This window comes from Mustela erminea, chromosome 6, assembly GCF_009829155.1.
Source record: "Mustela erminea isolate mMusErm1 chromosome 6, mMusErm1.Pri, whole genome shotgun sequence".
Taxonomy (NCBI): domain Eukaryota; kingdom Metazoa; phylum Chordata; class Mammalia; order Carnivora; family Mustelidae; genus Mustela; species Mustela erminea.
Window position 1 is genome coordinate 56,668,353 of NC_045619.1, and position 17,198 is coordinate 56,685,550.

Here is a 17,198-nt window from a genome sequence, read left to right on the forward strand (position 1 = left end):
TATGCCTTTATTAGTGAAAGACACGTGTTTGTCCTCACAGTTTTGAGGAGATAGGTTCTTGCTCTCCACTGAAAAGAGGGTGTGAGTGTGTGTGTGTGTGTGTGTGTGTGTGTGTGTGTAATAATAGGCAGTGAGGAGGTACAGGGATACAGAAATACAGAAAAGCTTTTTTTGTGTGTTATTGTTCTTTTCTTTCTTGCCTCTGTCCTCCCCCCTCTCTCTTCCTTCTTCCTTTTTGTTGATCTCCGGAAAATGTTACTCTGAAATAGCCAGTCACAGTCTGGGCTAACGGCTACTACTTACCTGTCTCAAGCGTTTCCATGGTGTGATTTGTCCTCTGGTCTACACAACTGTTCCCACTAATGTTGCTACACTTTGGTCCTATCAGTCTGATTGTATTCTTCTAGCTTTCGCCTGTTAAGGCACAATGTATACGGGACGTCAGTGGAGCTGGATATAAATGTCTACACCCAGCTCTGCCCCTCATCTGTGTACCTTTGGGCAAATCATGTGACCTGAGTCTCAGTTTACTTATCTGTACAAGCATATACCAAAGTTTTAATAGGAATCAAAATGAGATCATATACACTAAAGTTCCTGGTAAACCACCTTGTTAATAAAGTGTTCTATCAATGTCAGTTGCCTCAATGGCCAAACCTCAATTCTAGGCTAGCCTGTTCTAGAACTGTACATCTTTCCCTTCTCCTAGAGGGAAAATAAAGGTCTTGTCTGTTTTACTATTCTATAAAGAGAATGCTGAGGTGGCTTAACTACCCACCAGAAATTCTACTTGCGAGGTACTATTCTGTTCCTTTGCCAGCAAGTTCCTTTCCCTAGAGGATGAATGAAGAAAAATGGTACATAATACAGATAGCCAAAGACAATGATTTTAGAAGATATCCTACACCAAACACTTGAAATAGAAAAATGCGAAAGGCTATCTAGAGCAGTTTGGCATAAACACAGAATGTCGTGTCCCCTGGAAAATATAGCAAAGGGGAATGGTTTTCCTCTACTAGATGCCCATCAGTCTCTTTATTTGCCTCCCCAAGATCACACTTTTCTTCTCGCCTTTCCCCTAGCACAGATTTGTTTTAAGTTTAAACGTTCAGAACATTTAACTGACAGAGCCAAGTCCTAGAATACCTGTTAAACCAGCAGTGGGCAGCCATTATGACAGCGGAGAACACCTGGATTATACCAGATGAGAACTTCCAAGCCATCTCAAACCCTCCCTCTCTCCTCCCAACTCTCTGTCTCTATGTAGATATAGAATAGATCTATGCATACATACAGATTGACATGTATACATGTACATATAACCAAATGTTCCCCATACAATGAACCAAGTGTTTGCCAAATTATGAATAGAGATAATTCTAATAGGGGAAATAATAAAATCAGTCCAAAGGATTGGAGTTCAGTGGCTCTTGTAAGAGATTTGTATCCAGGCTTTTTGTTAATAGCTTTCATTCTTGAAGACCATTTATTTTCTTCATTGGCCAATACTTCCTTTCAAAGCTTTGTATTGCAGGCCGATTAGCAGAGTTAACATGCCAAGGTCAGAGCTTTTCTCCTTGTGTACATGGATTCTGTTTATCCTGCTCCAGGCCAGCTCTCATATATAAGTATTGCAGAGAGCGAGGTTGTGTACGGACTAGTACAAATCCATCATCACTGCAGGAAAAACCCAAAGCAGATGATCTTGTCATACTAAGTCAATAGAGCTTGTGTGTATAGGACATCCAGATATTATAGTTTTAATGTCAAACTTCAGATCTCAGCGCAAGTCGACATGCCAGGAATGTATGCAGAAAGTATACGTAAAAGTATAAAAAGAATAGCACCCTGTTAGAGAGGCCTGGACAATGTGGAGGGCTCACCAGCCTATAGATCACATGAGTTAGACAAGGGCTGCCCCACTGATGCAAGAAGGGGATTGAGCTCCCTTCCTCCTTGCCTCTTGTGCCATGGAGAACAAAACACCTCAAGAAGGGTTGACACACCAAGCATGAGGCCTACGAGTTCCTTGGGAAAATGGGTCTGAATTTTCCAAGCCTCCAACTCTCGAGACAATGATCTCAATGATGAAAACTGCAGACAGATAACCACATGGCCAACCCCATTCTCTGTTTGTTACAACTATTAAACATAAGAAATATTCTTATCAGCAAAGTTAGAGGGTAATACACTCAACCAGAAGATCAAAAGGGGAAAAAAAAAAAAACAACCCTCCAGAAGACCCTGCAGACCAGGAATCACAAAGGAGAACCTTCCATTCCAATTACATCTATGTCCATTAGCTGTTAGTGAATTAATATTACCCAAGCAATTCTCAGCTTAAGGACTCTCATTTTTAGCATCTAGGGACATTAGATAACAGGAAAAGTGGTCAAACTTGTTACTCTGAAAAATAGTCTTATGGCATCAAAGTTGGACCATCAAAAACTCTGTAATTACTTTCATGAGTATCAGTCTTTATTTAATACACAAACATCTGGTCATGAAGGACCAGTCTACATAAATAGGATATATTCTCACGATGGGATATTAGACAGTCATCAAGTTTCATGATTTGGATAATATCAACGAAATGGGAAAACATCCACACTATTATAGTAAGAGACGAAAGTAGATTATAAGCTGTTCATAAGTTGTATTCTCGGGGCACCTGGGTGGCTCAGTGGGTTAAGCCTCTGCCTTTGGTTCAGGTCATGATCCCAGGGTCCTAGGATTGAGCCCCACAACGGGCTCTCTACTCAGCAGGAAGCCTCCTTCCCCTTCTCTATCTGTCTATCCCTCTGCCTACTTGCGACGTCTCTTTCTGTCAAAAAAATAAAATCTTAAAGAAAAAAAATTTGTACTCTCAATTCTACTGTATTTCCCTGTGTTACACACACACAACATACACAGAAAAAAGCATCAGTGAGAAGTGGAAGAAATGTAAGTACTAAATCTTTGTAAATACAAAGATTTTACGATAAGAAAATCCTACATGTTTTGACCTGCATATAAACACAAGAGACTTCTAACCTCTATACCACTATCTCTTCTTCAATACCACTAGTGGAAGAAGTATTATAACCTGGAAATTAGAAAGAGAGTTCAGAGGATTCAAGAGCCAACCACTGATAATTATCATGAAATGAGAATCTCCATAAAACTTAAACAAGATGGATGACAGCCACCTTTTACTTTGGGGGATGCTTTCCTCTTTACTGTGTTTTGTTATGCCAGAGCTTCACTCTCCACATTCAAGCCTGTTTTTCCTCTTCCATCAGCATGTATAGGTTTCAAAAGTAAAGTCAACCAAGGTTATCTTGTTCTTTCATCCCTTTGTTCAGCGGCTGACGACCAACGTGAAGATGACTAGCCTTTCTGAAATGACATTTTTGAAGTCTCTTCCCTCAATACATCCTGTTCTTCTCTTCAAATTTTTTTTAGATTCGACGCTGTGGACCAAGTGTAATAAGAGCAGTGTTGAGACCAGTGTTCCACCCAGTGGAATCTTTCTGGAACCCCAGGAAAGGGGTTAATGAACAGGGTGTTTCATGGCTCTGGGAGCTCAGGGAATAAGAGGGGAACACTTGGATAGGAGAGGCTGTGATAACCACAACTCAGAAAGGCAGCCAAAACATGTCATCCAGGCACTCTGTTAACATGTCATCCAGGCACTCTGTTTGTAAGCCACGGTCATGAATAGGAGCAGAGTCTCTACTAACCAAGAAACATGAAACATCCACTCAACTATTGGACCATGTCAAAGAGTAAGATTGAAACACCACCTTAAGTTATAGACATTTTAAGTGTCATAGTAAACACCTTTCCCCTTGCAATACCTTTTTTTTTTTTTAAGATTTTACTTATTTGAGAGATAGAGAGAGCATGAGAAGGGGAGAGGGAGAGGGAGAAGCAAGCTTCCCTGCTGAGCAGGGAGCCTGATGCAGGCCTCCATCCCAGGACCCTGGGATCATGACCTGAGCTGAAGGCAGACGCTTCACCAACTGAGCCACCCAGGCTCCCCTCTCTTTGAAATACTTTTGTAGGTATATATAATGGTAAATTTTATCTTATCCCCCACAAGTGTTTTTAGTAAGCAAAATGTCTATAATGAGTCTTTTAATAAATTATCTTTATAAGAAAATCATAAATGTTGTTTCTCCTTTTCCTCCCCAGCCACAACACTAATTTGGTGGGGGCAATGTTTGGTTCATGGTTGGTGCTCAATAAATTCTTTGTGGAAAGGAAGGGCAGGAAAGCACAGGGAAGAAGGGGGGAGAGAGAGAGGGAGGGAAGGAGGGAGGGAGAATGGAAGGAAAAATTAAAGCCACATACTTCATGCACGGTTGTTTGGGCTGGGCTGTATACTGCAGAGCGAGGAGGACATATCCCATTTTTAGGACTTCCGAAGTCATCCCCTGGTGGTGTTAACATTTCCACTACTCAAAACTTCTCTCTATTAAGAAGTCCTCCCTATAGCTAATATAAATCCTCTCTGCTTGATCTTAAGCCCACTTATCTGGTTCTGTCTCAGAGGAGAAAGTGAACAGCTGATCTCAACACTTGGTACACTAAGTCTTCATACATTTAAAGAGAGTAAGTCATCACTTCGATGCCTTTTCTTCTTCCCCTTAACAAACCCAATTCCCATAGCCTTCCTCCACGGATCCTGTTTTCTAATCCCTTAATCCAATGATGCACATTAGTTCTCAGTTCCAAGTTGCTAAAAATAGCATGTTGTCAAATGGCAGTATCAGGAGACCCAGAACAAACACCCCCAACATGAGAAGCTTCTGTTTCACCTCCTTGGACAACCTCTGTGGAGTCTGAAGAGAGCTCGGATTATTCCCTGGCCCCTCCTCCAAGGGTGGGAGGTAGAACACTGTACAGGTGTGTTCGGGCTGTCACAGAGTATTTACTCAGTAATGTCTCACATTGGGCTGCACACAGACATACCGCGGATAACCAAACAGACGGGTTCCTGCTCACGAGCAGTCTGTCAGTTTGGACGTGAGTGACTGAGTATGTGTGTGTCTCTGTGTGTGTTTGTGTTTGTGTATATGTGTCTGTGTCTGAGTATATGTGTGTATATGTTTGTGTATATGTCTGTGTCTTGTGTGTGTATATGTGTATTTGTGTGTGTCTGGGTGTGGTATGTCTGCGTGTATGTGTGTGCGTTTGTTTATGTGTGTGTGCGTGTGTGTGCACACGTGCACGCATGCCTGGGAGGAGATGGAGTGGCTGTTTATTTTGTCAGTTAACAGCTTTCAAGCAGCACCTGCCGCAGTAGCAATCAACCTCTGTTGTATCATCACCAAACGGATCATTCTGGAATACGATCCCCCTCACCCTCAGGTGCTTGCATTGCAGAGCAACCCCAGCCTGGACTTGCCGCTGTCTCCTGGCTACGAGGCTGTCGGAGGCATACAGCATCTCATAACCTGCCTCCTTCATCCCAGGCTCCAGATGCTGGGAGAGCATTTGGTCTTATTATGTTGTTGCTGTTGCCACTCTTGGGGACCTTCCTTCTACCGGTTTAGTACCCTTCTTCTCTCCCCACGATTGATCCATTAATTCATAAATACTGTTACAGGCCCAGCAGTGTGTGCTAAGTACTTCTATTCCTAGCCCTTCTTTCAGGGGTAGAGGGAGCTGTAATATTTCAGCAGTGCAAGCCTTGGATGATAACTGGGATCTGGGGAGCCAAAATATGACCAGATGAACTGAGACTGTTTTAATCTACATAAAGAAGGGCATTTCCCGATAGGTGGAGGCAGAGAAGAGGAAGTGGGCTTATAAAATCCGCCTCCTATCCTTGGGGAAAGGCAAGCAGAGAGGTAACCCATACATACTCTCCTGCGATTCAGACCCGGACAGTCCCTCCAAAGACTGTTTACCTCTTACAGCCTGAAAATGCACCATCATCATTTCTTGAAGTCATTACTCAGAACACACCCCCACTGCATTTCATTTTTATTATCCCCATTTTAGGAACGATTAAATGGAAGCAGAGAGCAGTAGCAATGAAGCACATCATGAGAGGCTCTGATAAAGACAGAAGCCTGAATGCTCGTTGGAAGTGCTTCTCCCAGCCAGACTATTTTTAATGCAAGTCAATGCAGCTGTCCCACACTTAGAGACAAGACTTACAAATAAAGCCACTCTGCACACATTTGTCAACCATCCCCTGCCCTTTCCAACTCCCCCATGCTGCCCCTGCACACATGTATGTGTGCACTCCCTGTGAAACGGTCTTTTCCGTGTCCCTACAGACCGAAGAGATTATTCAGCTTTCTGTGAGTGTGATTCTGATCCAAAGAGCTCTCCGCTAGGCTAGCCCCCGCCCCATGACTCCTAGTAGCTACTTACATAGGATATCCTTAAGAGTTCACAAGAGCAGGAGCTGTTTGTTTTGTTTGTTTGTTTGTTTGTTTTTTTAAGGAGGTTGAGTAAATACATAAAATTTTTATATGCTTTAAGTGTTTTCAGAGAAAATACATAAGACTCTGGAAACAATGATTTCTCAGGGGAGGGACATGGGGGAACTGAGAATCGCAGATAAGAGGATGTTCTTTTTACAGGATCCCCTTCTGTACCATCTGATTTAGAACTGAGCGCAATGTTACCTCAGTGAAGAAGGAGAGCACCGACCGACATCTGTTGAATACTGCCAATGTTGCAGTCACTATTAACTGGTGTTTTACTATAAAATCTCCTTTGATCTTTATAACAGTGTAAAACCCTATTTTACAAAAGGGAAATAGAGTCAGGTGGTTTGGTCTCCTGGTTTATTATGCAGCTGATAAATGGCAACGGGGGACATTCAACTCAGCTTTTTTTTTTTTTTTTTTTTTTTAATCATTTAAATTCCATTAGCCAATGTGTAGTACCTCTTTAGTTTCAGCTTGGCTCTTTCTGATTTCCAGAACCATGCTCAGTCCCAGATTATGTTGCCTGGACTTCAAGTCTTTCAGAAGGAGCCAGATTTATAAGACAACGGTCACGAGACTCCTTTTTAAAGCCTGAAAGAATATAGCGATGGCCCATCACATGGTTTACACCAGCATCTGAGGGAGTCTTCCTCAGCCCGAGGCTTCTTGTTGAAAGCTGCTGAGGCTTGCCACCCCTGGGAAGTTGGGCCTCGCTAAAATGGCCCCCCACCCTGTACTCCAAAGCTGCGCTGCTCATACCCACCGAGGGGCCTGCCCCTGCTCTCCCGTGCTCTTCAGTAAACCAGTCTGTCTACCTGGGAGACTTTCAGGTGGAAGTGAACTAACACCCCTAAGCATATGGGTTCTTCACTTATTTAACAGTTATCCTTTGAGTGGTCACTCTGGGCCAGGCGCTCTTCATAAGTGTTAGGATTACAGAGGTGAACAAGGTCCTTGCTTCCAGGAAGCATCTGTCCTGGTGTGAAGAGATGGGCAATAAGCAATCAGGCAAACGGGCAAAACATCAGGTAGAAAATACACTGAAGAAAATTAAAATCAGCTGTTCTGACTAGGTGGCAACATTAGCTCGAGTCATCAAGGAAGGCCTTCTTAGGAGATGGTATTTATGACAAGAATGACAAATATTCCTGGGAGCTACTGTTCTTAGAAACAAACTCAGGTTCCTTTCATATGCTTCAGCTCACACCCCAACTCCATTCCAAGCCCTTACTTATTTGCAATGTGGAATTTGCAATCCCGGAAGCTAGAGCCAGAGAGGACTCTAGAAGTCTTCTTAATCTCATGCCATGGGTTTAGATGTGAGAAAAGAAAGATCCAGAAAGGTGAAAAGAGCAGGTCACCTAGCTAGTTAGGGGCATGACCAGAAGCTGTGGGTCCTGTCTTTTAGCCCTCATTTCCTCCACAAATCTAGATTCCTTCTCCATTTATCTTCCCAGGGTCCATCTCCTCACTGAAGACTCTTTGCCCTGTGTCTACCTCTATGGAGTCCACAGCCACTAAATCTTCCCTGACCACATGGAACCTTCTAGAATGGCATCAGAAATCCTGAGAATACAGAGCGTCCTGGGGGCCAGGATAATGGGGAAAAAAAACTTCCCAGGTATACTACCCAGGGCACAATTTCAGCATATCTCAGACATGTTCTAGGTCTGTGCCTGGTTCCTGCCACCCTTCCTGCCCACAAGTGAGCCCTAACAAGGGGTTCCACACTGGGGAGCCTCCTGGCTCTGTGAACTCAATAAACAGTAAAGACCCCCCTCTCTTTAACAATGTTTCCTAATTTAACCAAGTCAGCATGAAAATTTTCTCTGATCGCACTGCCTCCCAAAAAGCCTTGTAAAAAGATTAACCACAGACTTTCTTTAAATAACAAGCTCCCCTAGTACATTTAAAGTATGATCTATGAAAACTCAATATACATAAAGATTTTATCTCTCCTCTGTCTCAAAAAAGAGGTATTGCATCAAGGGCAATAGCATAAACTTGGATTCTTAATGATAGATTTTAGACTCTTGTATTATGCAATGGTTCTCATTCATCTGACACATACTTACTGAATTGCTCTATGCAATACGCTTGTCTAGTTGCTGGGAGGACAAAGCGATATAAAGACACAGCCTCTGCCATTTGGAAGCACACATACATGCAACTCTCACACCAACAGATCTGACAGTGCTACAACAGAGGTAGAAACAAAAGCTACAGGGGACAAGGGAATGTGAGAGATTGTATCTCGGTCAAAGATCAGAGAAGACAATAATATTTTAATTGGGTTTCAAAGGATGGTTATGATTTATATAATTGGACCACCCATTCCAGAAAAAGGAAACGTCATGCCACACTGTAGGAAGCAAGATGTACAGAGAGAGCCCAGTGTAGCTTGATGGTGAGACAAGAAATAGCAAGGGAGAGAAGATAGACCTTGAAAGGTAGATCAGAGTCCTAAATGCAAGGAGAAAGCCTGGGCCTGATGCGTAAACCACAGAAACTCCAAGCAAGTTTTGGGCAGAGAAAGAATGTAATCAGAGTTGTGCCTTAGGAAACTCATTCTAGTAGCCATGTCTGGGACTTATCTGAATGGATAAAGGTAGGCATCAAGGACAGGGTGGCCCATTTAAAAAATTATCTCATGGCTCCTGGCTCATATAAGGAGGAATAAATTCAAGAGCTACTGTAAAGGTAGAATTGTTAAGAAGGGAAGGGATCCATATCCCAGGGAGGTGTGTCTAGTTTTGGAAAGTGGGGGCTGGTCACAGGCCTCAGATTCTAGCCTAGAGGAGTCAGCATGAGTGACAGGAAGTGGTGTCTCTTTAAGGAAGGACAGGTGTGAGATGCCCATACTTGAGGCAGGCATCATGAGTCTACCACATCAAAGCTACCCCAGCTGGACATCTCTGTTCCACGTATGAAGCCTCAGTTAGTAATAACCCTTCTCCTGGAGACACACAGAAGTACGTGTTTTACATGAGGTCCCAGAATACTTCTTAAATTATTATGTCTCTATAGCAGCAGTGAAAGCGGCTTGATTGGGTGAAGAGCAGGAGCCCAGGGGAAAGCACTTCTGAACAAATGATAACTCAGCAGAGGGAGTGCAATGTTAACCAAGAACGTAAGAGATGTTCTCCACCTTGTAGCTGTGCCCTGAGGTAAGGAACTACAGGATAGATGGAGTTCTTTCAACTTGAAGAATAAGGCCCCGGGTTTCCACTACGTGAGCCACACGTGCTGTTTCCCAGGTGAGCATTCACACAACTACCTGTCCAGGGCTCTCTCGAGATGGTGAATTTCAAGAAATTTATCCCTGGTCTCTTTTCCTGGCTACTCCTTCTAGAAATATATAGTCTGGTCCCCATTCCAGTCAGAACCATGCTGACATCCTGACGTTTGTTCTCAGCCAACTGATCCACAGAGTCTATAGAAATTGTCTTAAATCAGTGTATCACAGCATGTTTTACAGAACAGGAATTTCATGAACAAAAGGGTCTCAGAGTAAAACAAATTCGGGAAATACCAGATTAAGTAAAATTAAAGATGGTTCTTTGCTATTGATAGGACTCCTCTGAACTTTCTAAAGTTGACATGTTCTAGGAAGCTCCCAGAATGAGAAAGCAGAGGGTGGCATCCCCAACCTTATTTATCCATAGAACCATTTCTCAGCAAAGCACCTCAAAGAACAAATGACCTGAAGAACATACAAAAGAAACACCAAGGCTGACGTTACTCTCAGGAACTTCTATATTTAAGTAGGAATCAGGGATAACAATAAAAGCAAATACCTATTAAGTACATACTATGTGCCAGCCACCTTTCTAAGTCATTTATGTATATTAATATATTTAATCCTCATAACAATGCTGTGATCTTGGTACTATTGGTTTTTTTTTTTAAGATTTTTTATTTTTATTTATTTATTTGGAAGAGAGAGAAAGAGAGAGAGAGCGCACAAGCAGGCAGAGCAGCATGCAGAGGCAGAGAGAGAAGCAGGCTCCCCGCTGAGCAAGAAGCCGGACGTGGGACTCGATCCCAGCACCCTGGGATCCTGACCTGAGCCGAAGGCAGCCACTTAACCAACTGAGCCAACCAGGCATCCTGGTACTATTGTTCTTTAATCCCATTTTATAGATGAGGAAACTTGAGGCAGAGTAGTTAAGAGATTTGTCCAAGGTCTTAAGTAGACAAGTTTGTGAGTAGAGGAGCTAGAAATTGAGCCTAAGTAGTCCAGCACCAGTAGTCCAGCACCCACAGAAATTAATTTCCAATTGGTAGAGTTTCAGACACTGGGATCAGCTGGCAGTGAGAGAGGTCCTGAAAAAAGCCTAGCACGGCAAACCTGCAATCACAGTAAATTCAAACCTGTGTGCTTACAAATTAGGTTTCATCAACTTCCCCAGGATACTATGTAGGATACAATTTCTGAATCTTATCACTGATTTGACTTCTTCACCAAATTATGTTATATTATACACGTATACTCTCTTCCATTAGGACAAAGTCATGATTCAGACAGTACCATAACCAATAAAAATGGTAATGCATAAAGAAAATAGTCTCTTGATTAACCAAAGGAGTAAGAAAATAAAGATGCAAGTTTGAGAAACAGCTTCTCCTATGTTCTTCAAAATACTGCCCTCTTACTTCCCAGCTCAGAAACCAAAATCAAGGTTTGGTTTGGTTTTCCCTGAATGTGTTGCAAAATCTTATAGCCCTATCCCATCTACTTTGCTAGAGAATTGCCAAAAGATATGTCCTACCCTCTCCCACTTCCTCTCCTTGTTCAGAAGGATTATCACCAGTTTCGGGTGCATCTGGTAGCCGTCTTCACTGAAGGACAGATTTCTTCCCTCAAAGGTGACATTGATCAGATACCTGTAAAGACAGAATAAAAGAAAAGGTTACTGGTATGAAGAAGGTAAGCCAACAACAAGATAGTTAGGAAGACAGAGAGAAAGGTAAATGGAGACAGACACATAGATATACAAATATTACTGAGAAACCTGGTATCCCTCCAGCTCCCATTTGGTTATGCACAGAATTCCAAGCTTTCAAATAATAGGAATAATAGGAAAAGATAAAAAGAAACCTACTTGATTAGGTCTGTAAGGCTTGAATGAGATAACTTACCACAAGGCCTGGTCCATAGTCAACCCTCCTTAAGCGTTAACAATTATTCACTTCTAGAAGGACTCCATTAAAGGGTGAAGGTTGTAGAAGAAAAGAAAGTGGGAATGTACCAAGACAATGTTCTGCTAAGAAAGGTGGCATATTGAGCACTAGGTCTCTCTGCCTCCAGAAATATGCACACATTTTTGAACTCTTATTAAGATGCAGCCCAGCCCATATTTCTAAGAGCTGTGTGATGAGTGCAGCAGTCAGGGTTGCACTGGTTGCACAAGATGTATCGGGAAGCCAGAGCTATTGCATTTGTGTAGAGTGAACAGAAAATCCCAGGGGTTTGTGGGGAAGGAGGGGAGGTATTTTAGAAAGTATTCCAGGCACAGGCACATAAATGACCAGGAACTCCGGAAGTAACTAGAGTCAGACCAATGAAACGGTCTTCCTCCTCACACTTGCACCTACAGCTCACCCCATTCCCCTGTTGACTGCTCTGACCTGAGGAAGGGTTCCCTCGCTGGGGATTCCCACAGGCGTGCTCATTACAACCACATTAGTGCAACTGTGGGGATGGTAATTAATGTCCCTTTACCATAATGGCCCAAGGAGTCAATACTGATTAGCCCAGTTTTCACATGACGTGCTACTCTAGAGCCTTGGGCCTGACGCCGCTATGTGACATGTCTCTGCAAGGTTTCCAAGGGGCTTCAGATTTTTCATGACAACAGTTCCTAACACACTGAAGGGAAGAAGAATGCATCAGAAGGCAGCCGAAATATTCCCCTTCTAAGTCTTCTTATTCCGTGAAATTGTGAGATTCTTCATTCATCCAGGTAACCTTTGGTTAAGCAACAAGGATACTAAGATGCATATCCTTCAGGCAATTTTAAAGATGACTAGAGAGCATGAACCAAACCCTCATGGACCACCTTCTTACTTCTAGAGCCGCCTGGGCTTCAGCCTGTCATTCTCTGGTCTTACGGTCTTCACAAATGCAATCAAGAGCACTGAGGACCACAAAAGAAGAGAGATACTCAGAACGAAAAGAGACTTTCATGATCAACTAGTTCACCACTTGTTACAGTTTATGCTTTCCCTCTACAGCGTAAGATCTTCTTGCTATCACGGCACCTTCCACCTCAATGTAGCTATCTCACTGTTGGGCAAAGGTTTTGGGTTTTGTTTTTACTTCAAGTTGAAATTTGCTCCCCTGGAACCCCTAGATCCTGGCCCTCTCCTTAGATATTATACAGTCTTAGTCTAATCCTTCTTCCACAGGAAAGCTCTTCAAGTATTCAAAGACATTTATCATGGCTACTGTATAAATTTTAATCTTTGAAGAAAACTTAAGCTCATTTAGTTCTAGAATTTTGCCTTGATAGGTAAACCAAAGCACAGAGAAGTCAAATTAAATTTGCCCAATGTCCCACAGCTAACTGGGAACAGAGATAACGTGTTAAGCCACATTCCCAGTCCCATGATCTCTTCACCACCCCACCCCGACAGTCATATGCCACGTCAGGTTTAACGTTTCCTGTTCCTTAGTGTAGTTATCACATGCCATGACTTCCAGTCCCCTCCTCTTATCCCCTGGCTGCTCTTTCTGGACACCTCCCATTGGTAAAAGGGTAGCACTCCTAATTCAACTCGATGTTCCATGTGGCATCTTCTCCGTTCCCTGCACTGCCCCTCATCTCTTAGCTCCACGCCGCTTGCTCAAGCCCATCACCAGCTGGAAAATTATACTCAGGTCTCCTGTAGTTTACAGTCTCAACACTCCAGGCAAAGCCATATATAATTTGTTCCAAGAAAGAATTACAAAGACACAAAACAAAATATTTTAAATTAACAAACCAGAATTTAAGCACCCAATGTAATTAACTTGGAAAGTATGTTCTTATTACAATAATACTGCATTGCTTCGAATAATTTCTGGAACTCTTCACAGAGAAGGTTAATGAGACACGCAAACAAATTTTAGTTCTCTCTCTCTCTCTCTCTCTTCTTCTTTTTTTTTTTTTTTAGGAAGGGGAGGAGGAGAAAGGAAGGAAAGGGAAGAGAGGACGGGAAAGAGAGAGAAATAAGGCACCTGGCTTAAGTACCTTCCTTTTTACTGGACATGGTTCAGAATAATTCTGACTTTACCTGAATTAAGATATGTGATTTTTTAAGTGTCTATTTCAAAAGCAATTATAAGAGAAGTTCCAAATATAATTTAAGTAATAAGTGGCAAGAATGGCATCTCACAATGACTTCTTTGAAGAGGACAGCATCGAATCGGGTGTACAAGTTTTAAAATTCAAACTTTCAGAAAATAAACCATACTAATGGGCAAGGTAGATGCTCTATAGTTAAATTTTTCTAGTTACTCCTTTCTGATTTTTCTTTTAAACTCTTTCTGGGATGTCCTTTCTCTTCCAACTCTACAGGATCATTTTATTCTATCTAGGACCTTCTCACACAGTTTACACTTACCAAATATTGATAAATTTTATGACAACAAACAAAATATTCTTTTCCAAAGTACACTTTAACCACTCATATCCTTCAGCAGAATATAGATTACTCATTCACATTGTGGTTTTTTTTTTTTTTTTGAGTAATTCTCTCTGATGAGCCAATATTTAGCTAGCAGTGAGGACCTTGCAAATATTCACCTGCCCTGAACAAGGATGCCCTTTGAATAGAAGAACAAGGCAATCCATTCACTACTAACAGAACTGTGAAAAAAGATAACTGGGACTGTGGTCACTTCTAGGTGTGGGACTTCAGCGCTTGAACCTCGGTTTTTCCTCTTTAAAATGGAAACACTACTCTACCCTCCAGCTTCTCAGGTAAGCTTGAAGTGCACATGAAATGAAATAATTGATAGGAAGACCACAGAAAATAGGATACAAATAAAAGATTATATAAGAGGAAAAATTCAGAAAAAGAATATATTAGCATGATTTGAATATCTAAAGTAAGAAACCTGCCTCATTTTGGACCTCACCGAGTAAAAGTATGATAACTACATTTTAACGAGACCCAATTACCAATGGAATACACTGGAGGAGTGGAGACTGCATTCCACGTAGGGGGATAAACTAGGTCAAATGGTCATAGTAGCCAATTTAACTTTCCACAGGCCTGAAATATCCAACTACCCCTGGATCTGGCTGCACTTTGCCAATTCTGAACATTAATTAAAACCTCAAAGCTTCCATGTATAAAAGATTAAACTATAATTAGGAGATGCCACAGTTCTCCTGTTTTTCTCTAAACATGCCATCCTCAAGTGTACAGTCAGAAAGCCTAGCTCAAGTGGCAGCCAAATTCAGAAGCTTTTCCTAGAAGACTCGAGACTCCTGGAAGCCCCAGCAAGGCTTGGTATATAAATATACATATATCGTTTAATTAGTCTCTAGGATGTAGATAGACCCATAAGAAACCTTACTGTGTCTCATCAAGTTCTAATATTACACAGAATCCCAAATTGTTAGAATCAGAAGAAAATTTAGAAGCTATCCATCGAGAACTCGCAGTTTAGAAAGGGGCCAACAGGCTCCAAGATGCTACCCTCTTTTCCAAGGTGACCTGCCTATTCAGGCCTAGAGTTTAAGTCTTCTGGTTTCCAGTTTGGCCTTCTTTTCATAATTACCACCAAGGGAAGTGAAAGCAGTTTTGCAAGCCCCAGATGTGCATTTTAGCATTCTCATGTCACGTGTCATGCCCTGGACCCCGCAGACCCCCAGTACAGACTGCATAAGATAAAATGCATCTCATTTCTTGCTTGACTCCTCGTTCAGAAAGAGCCTCAGAACCCCGATGGGCTCCGAGCCAATACATTTGCTTTACATGGCCAAAGTCATAGTCCAGTGGGTTTAATGAGGTCAAGCTGAGGTAAGAAAGCCCTTGCGCCTCTTTGACTTTGACCATGCCACTCAGAGCTCATCCACTGCACCGCAGTGGTACCTAAAGCAATGATTTAGCAGTATGTCCTGTGGGGGAGGCATCCCAAAGAGCTCTGCCAGAATCTTCCCAGAGAACCAACAGCCTCGACACTGCAATACTCATTCTGCCCTCCAGATTTTTACAAGGCACTGGATTTCTTAATTAGTATCTGTTAACACGGTAATAAGAAAGACAAGTCTCTCACTTCATCCAATCCTTTCATTGCTAGATGAAGCAGATGAAGTCCAGAGGATTCGTGGCTTTTACCAAGATCAGATGACAGGGCTGGAAACGGGATGCAGGTATCCCCACCCTGGGTCCAGCACACATCCCGCTCACACTGCCACATCTCAGAAACAGTGGCTTTTTTTCCTACTCTCAGTTTCTATCCTCTAGATGTTAAGAGCAAAGGAAAAACAATTCCAGACAGGAGACCAGGATCCTTGATCCCTTGTTTGCAATTTTTAACTCCAAAATTTCATAACTCTGTAAATAACTGAGTCTTTGGTGTGTAACTCACCTGCTAAGGCCTTCAAGTCCCTCATCCATAAAATGGGCTGGTTCGTACCACCAGACACACCTGATGAGGGGAGCACAGGGATGTTCCTCTGACGTGCTCTCTAGTTCCTCTGTGGTTGTTACATTATGACATTCCATTAGCCGGATAACAAAACCACACATCTTTCAGTCTTTCTCTTATCTCTCTTAACCATTTTACTATGTCACTTAGCACTACTTCATATACACATTTTTTTCTCGAAATAGCAGAAACAATTCCTCACAGGATTAGAAACCATGGACTTGAAAACACTTAAAAGCTTACCTACTTAGACACCAGTATTGGGGGAAAGAGGCAGAGATGTGTAACAATTAGACAGCTGGTGTTACAGTTTGATAAACAAAGTAGAAATTTCTGACTTGCCCAAGTTAGAAATTCATGCTTATCAAAGGGAATCTACAATGAACCATCCAATAGAATGCTGTCAACATGGCAGCCCATGGCTAGGGATGAGTGTCCACTGCCCAGTGGGCTCCTGTGGGATTAAACCCAGAAGAGGTAACTCATTGGTAAGACATCCTACATGCAAATGATGATCTGGGCAATGCCCCAAAATGCTGGTAGAAAAGACATAAGGGGGAACAAAAAAATAACTGAAGAGGAAAGGACTGCACTGTGTCCCCTGCCCCACACCCTCCACCACCACCATCACCCAAGCTGTGTAATGTGGTATTTTAGAGCAAGGATGTTGCAGTCACAACCTCTGTTCAAATCTTGGACCCACTGGTTCTTATACTGCGTGGCAATATTTTCAAGAATATTGAAAATGAATTATTTTATTCGTGCCAACCATGGTTTTCTTTTCAAGGAAAAAGGATTTCAAGAAGTTTTAAAGGTTTCCTTCAACCTATAATGTCATATACAAAAACATTAAACCATGCTGTTAAACAAAAGACTTAGAAATACCAGTTTCCTAAGCTGTTGAATGCAGTTCTTTTCCCTTATTTCTGTATAATGATACTTAATAGAGAACCTCAGGGAAAACTAATTTAAAGAGCACATTGTAATATTAATTTATAATTACTCAAAAAAAAGATTAAAAGTAGTTTGTCTTCCAGTAAATTAAACGTTTGCTCTGAAATGGTGTTTATATCATTAATTTATTTTGCAAACCATTCTTCACAACTCATAAAAGTTTCAAG

At 42.0% G+C, this 17,198-nt stretch overlaps 1 protein-coding gene across 5 annotated transcripts in view; it reads right to left on the bottom strand.

Moving 5' to 3' along the window:
- GRIN2B (glutamate ionotropic receptor NMDA type subunit 2B) overlaps positions 1-17,198 on the bottom strand; it is a 407,609-nt gene that overhangs the window by 101,299 nt on the left and 289,112 nt on the right. For all 5 annotated transcript variants that reach the window (XM_032347390.1, XM_032347392.1, XM_032347391.1 and 2 more), the window contains one exon: positions 11,204-11,318. In XM_032347390.1, coding sequence (XP_032203281.1) covers positions 11,204-11,318 — 115 coding nt within the window. The remainder of the gene's footprint in view (positions 1-11,203; positions 11,319-17,198) is intronic.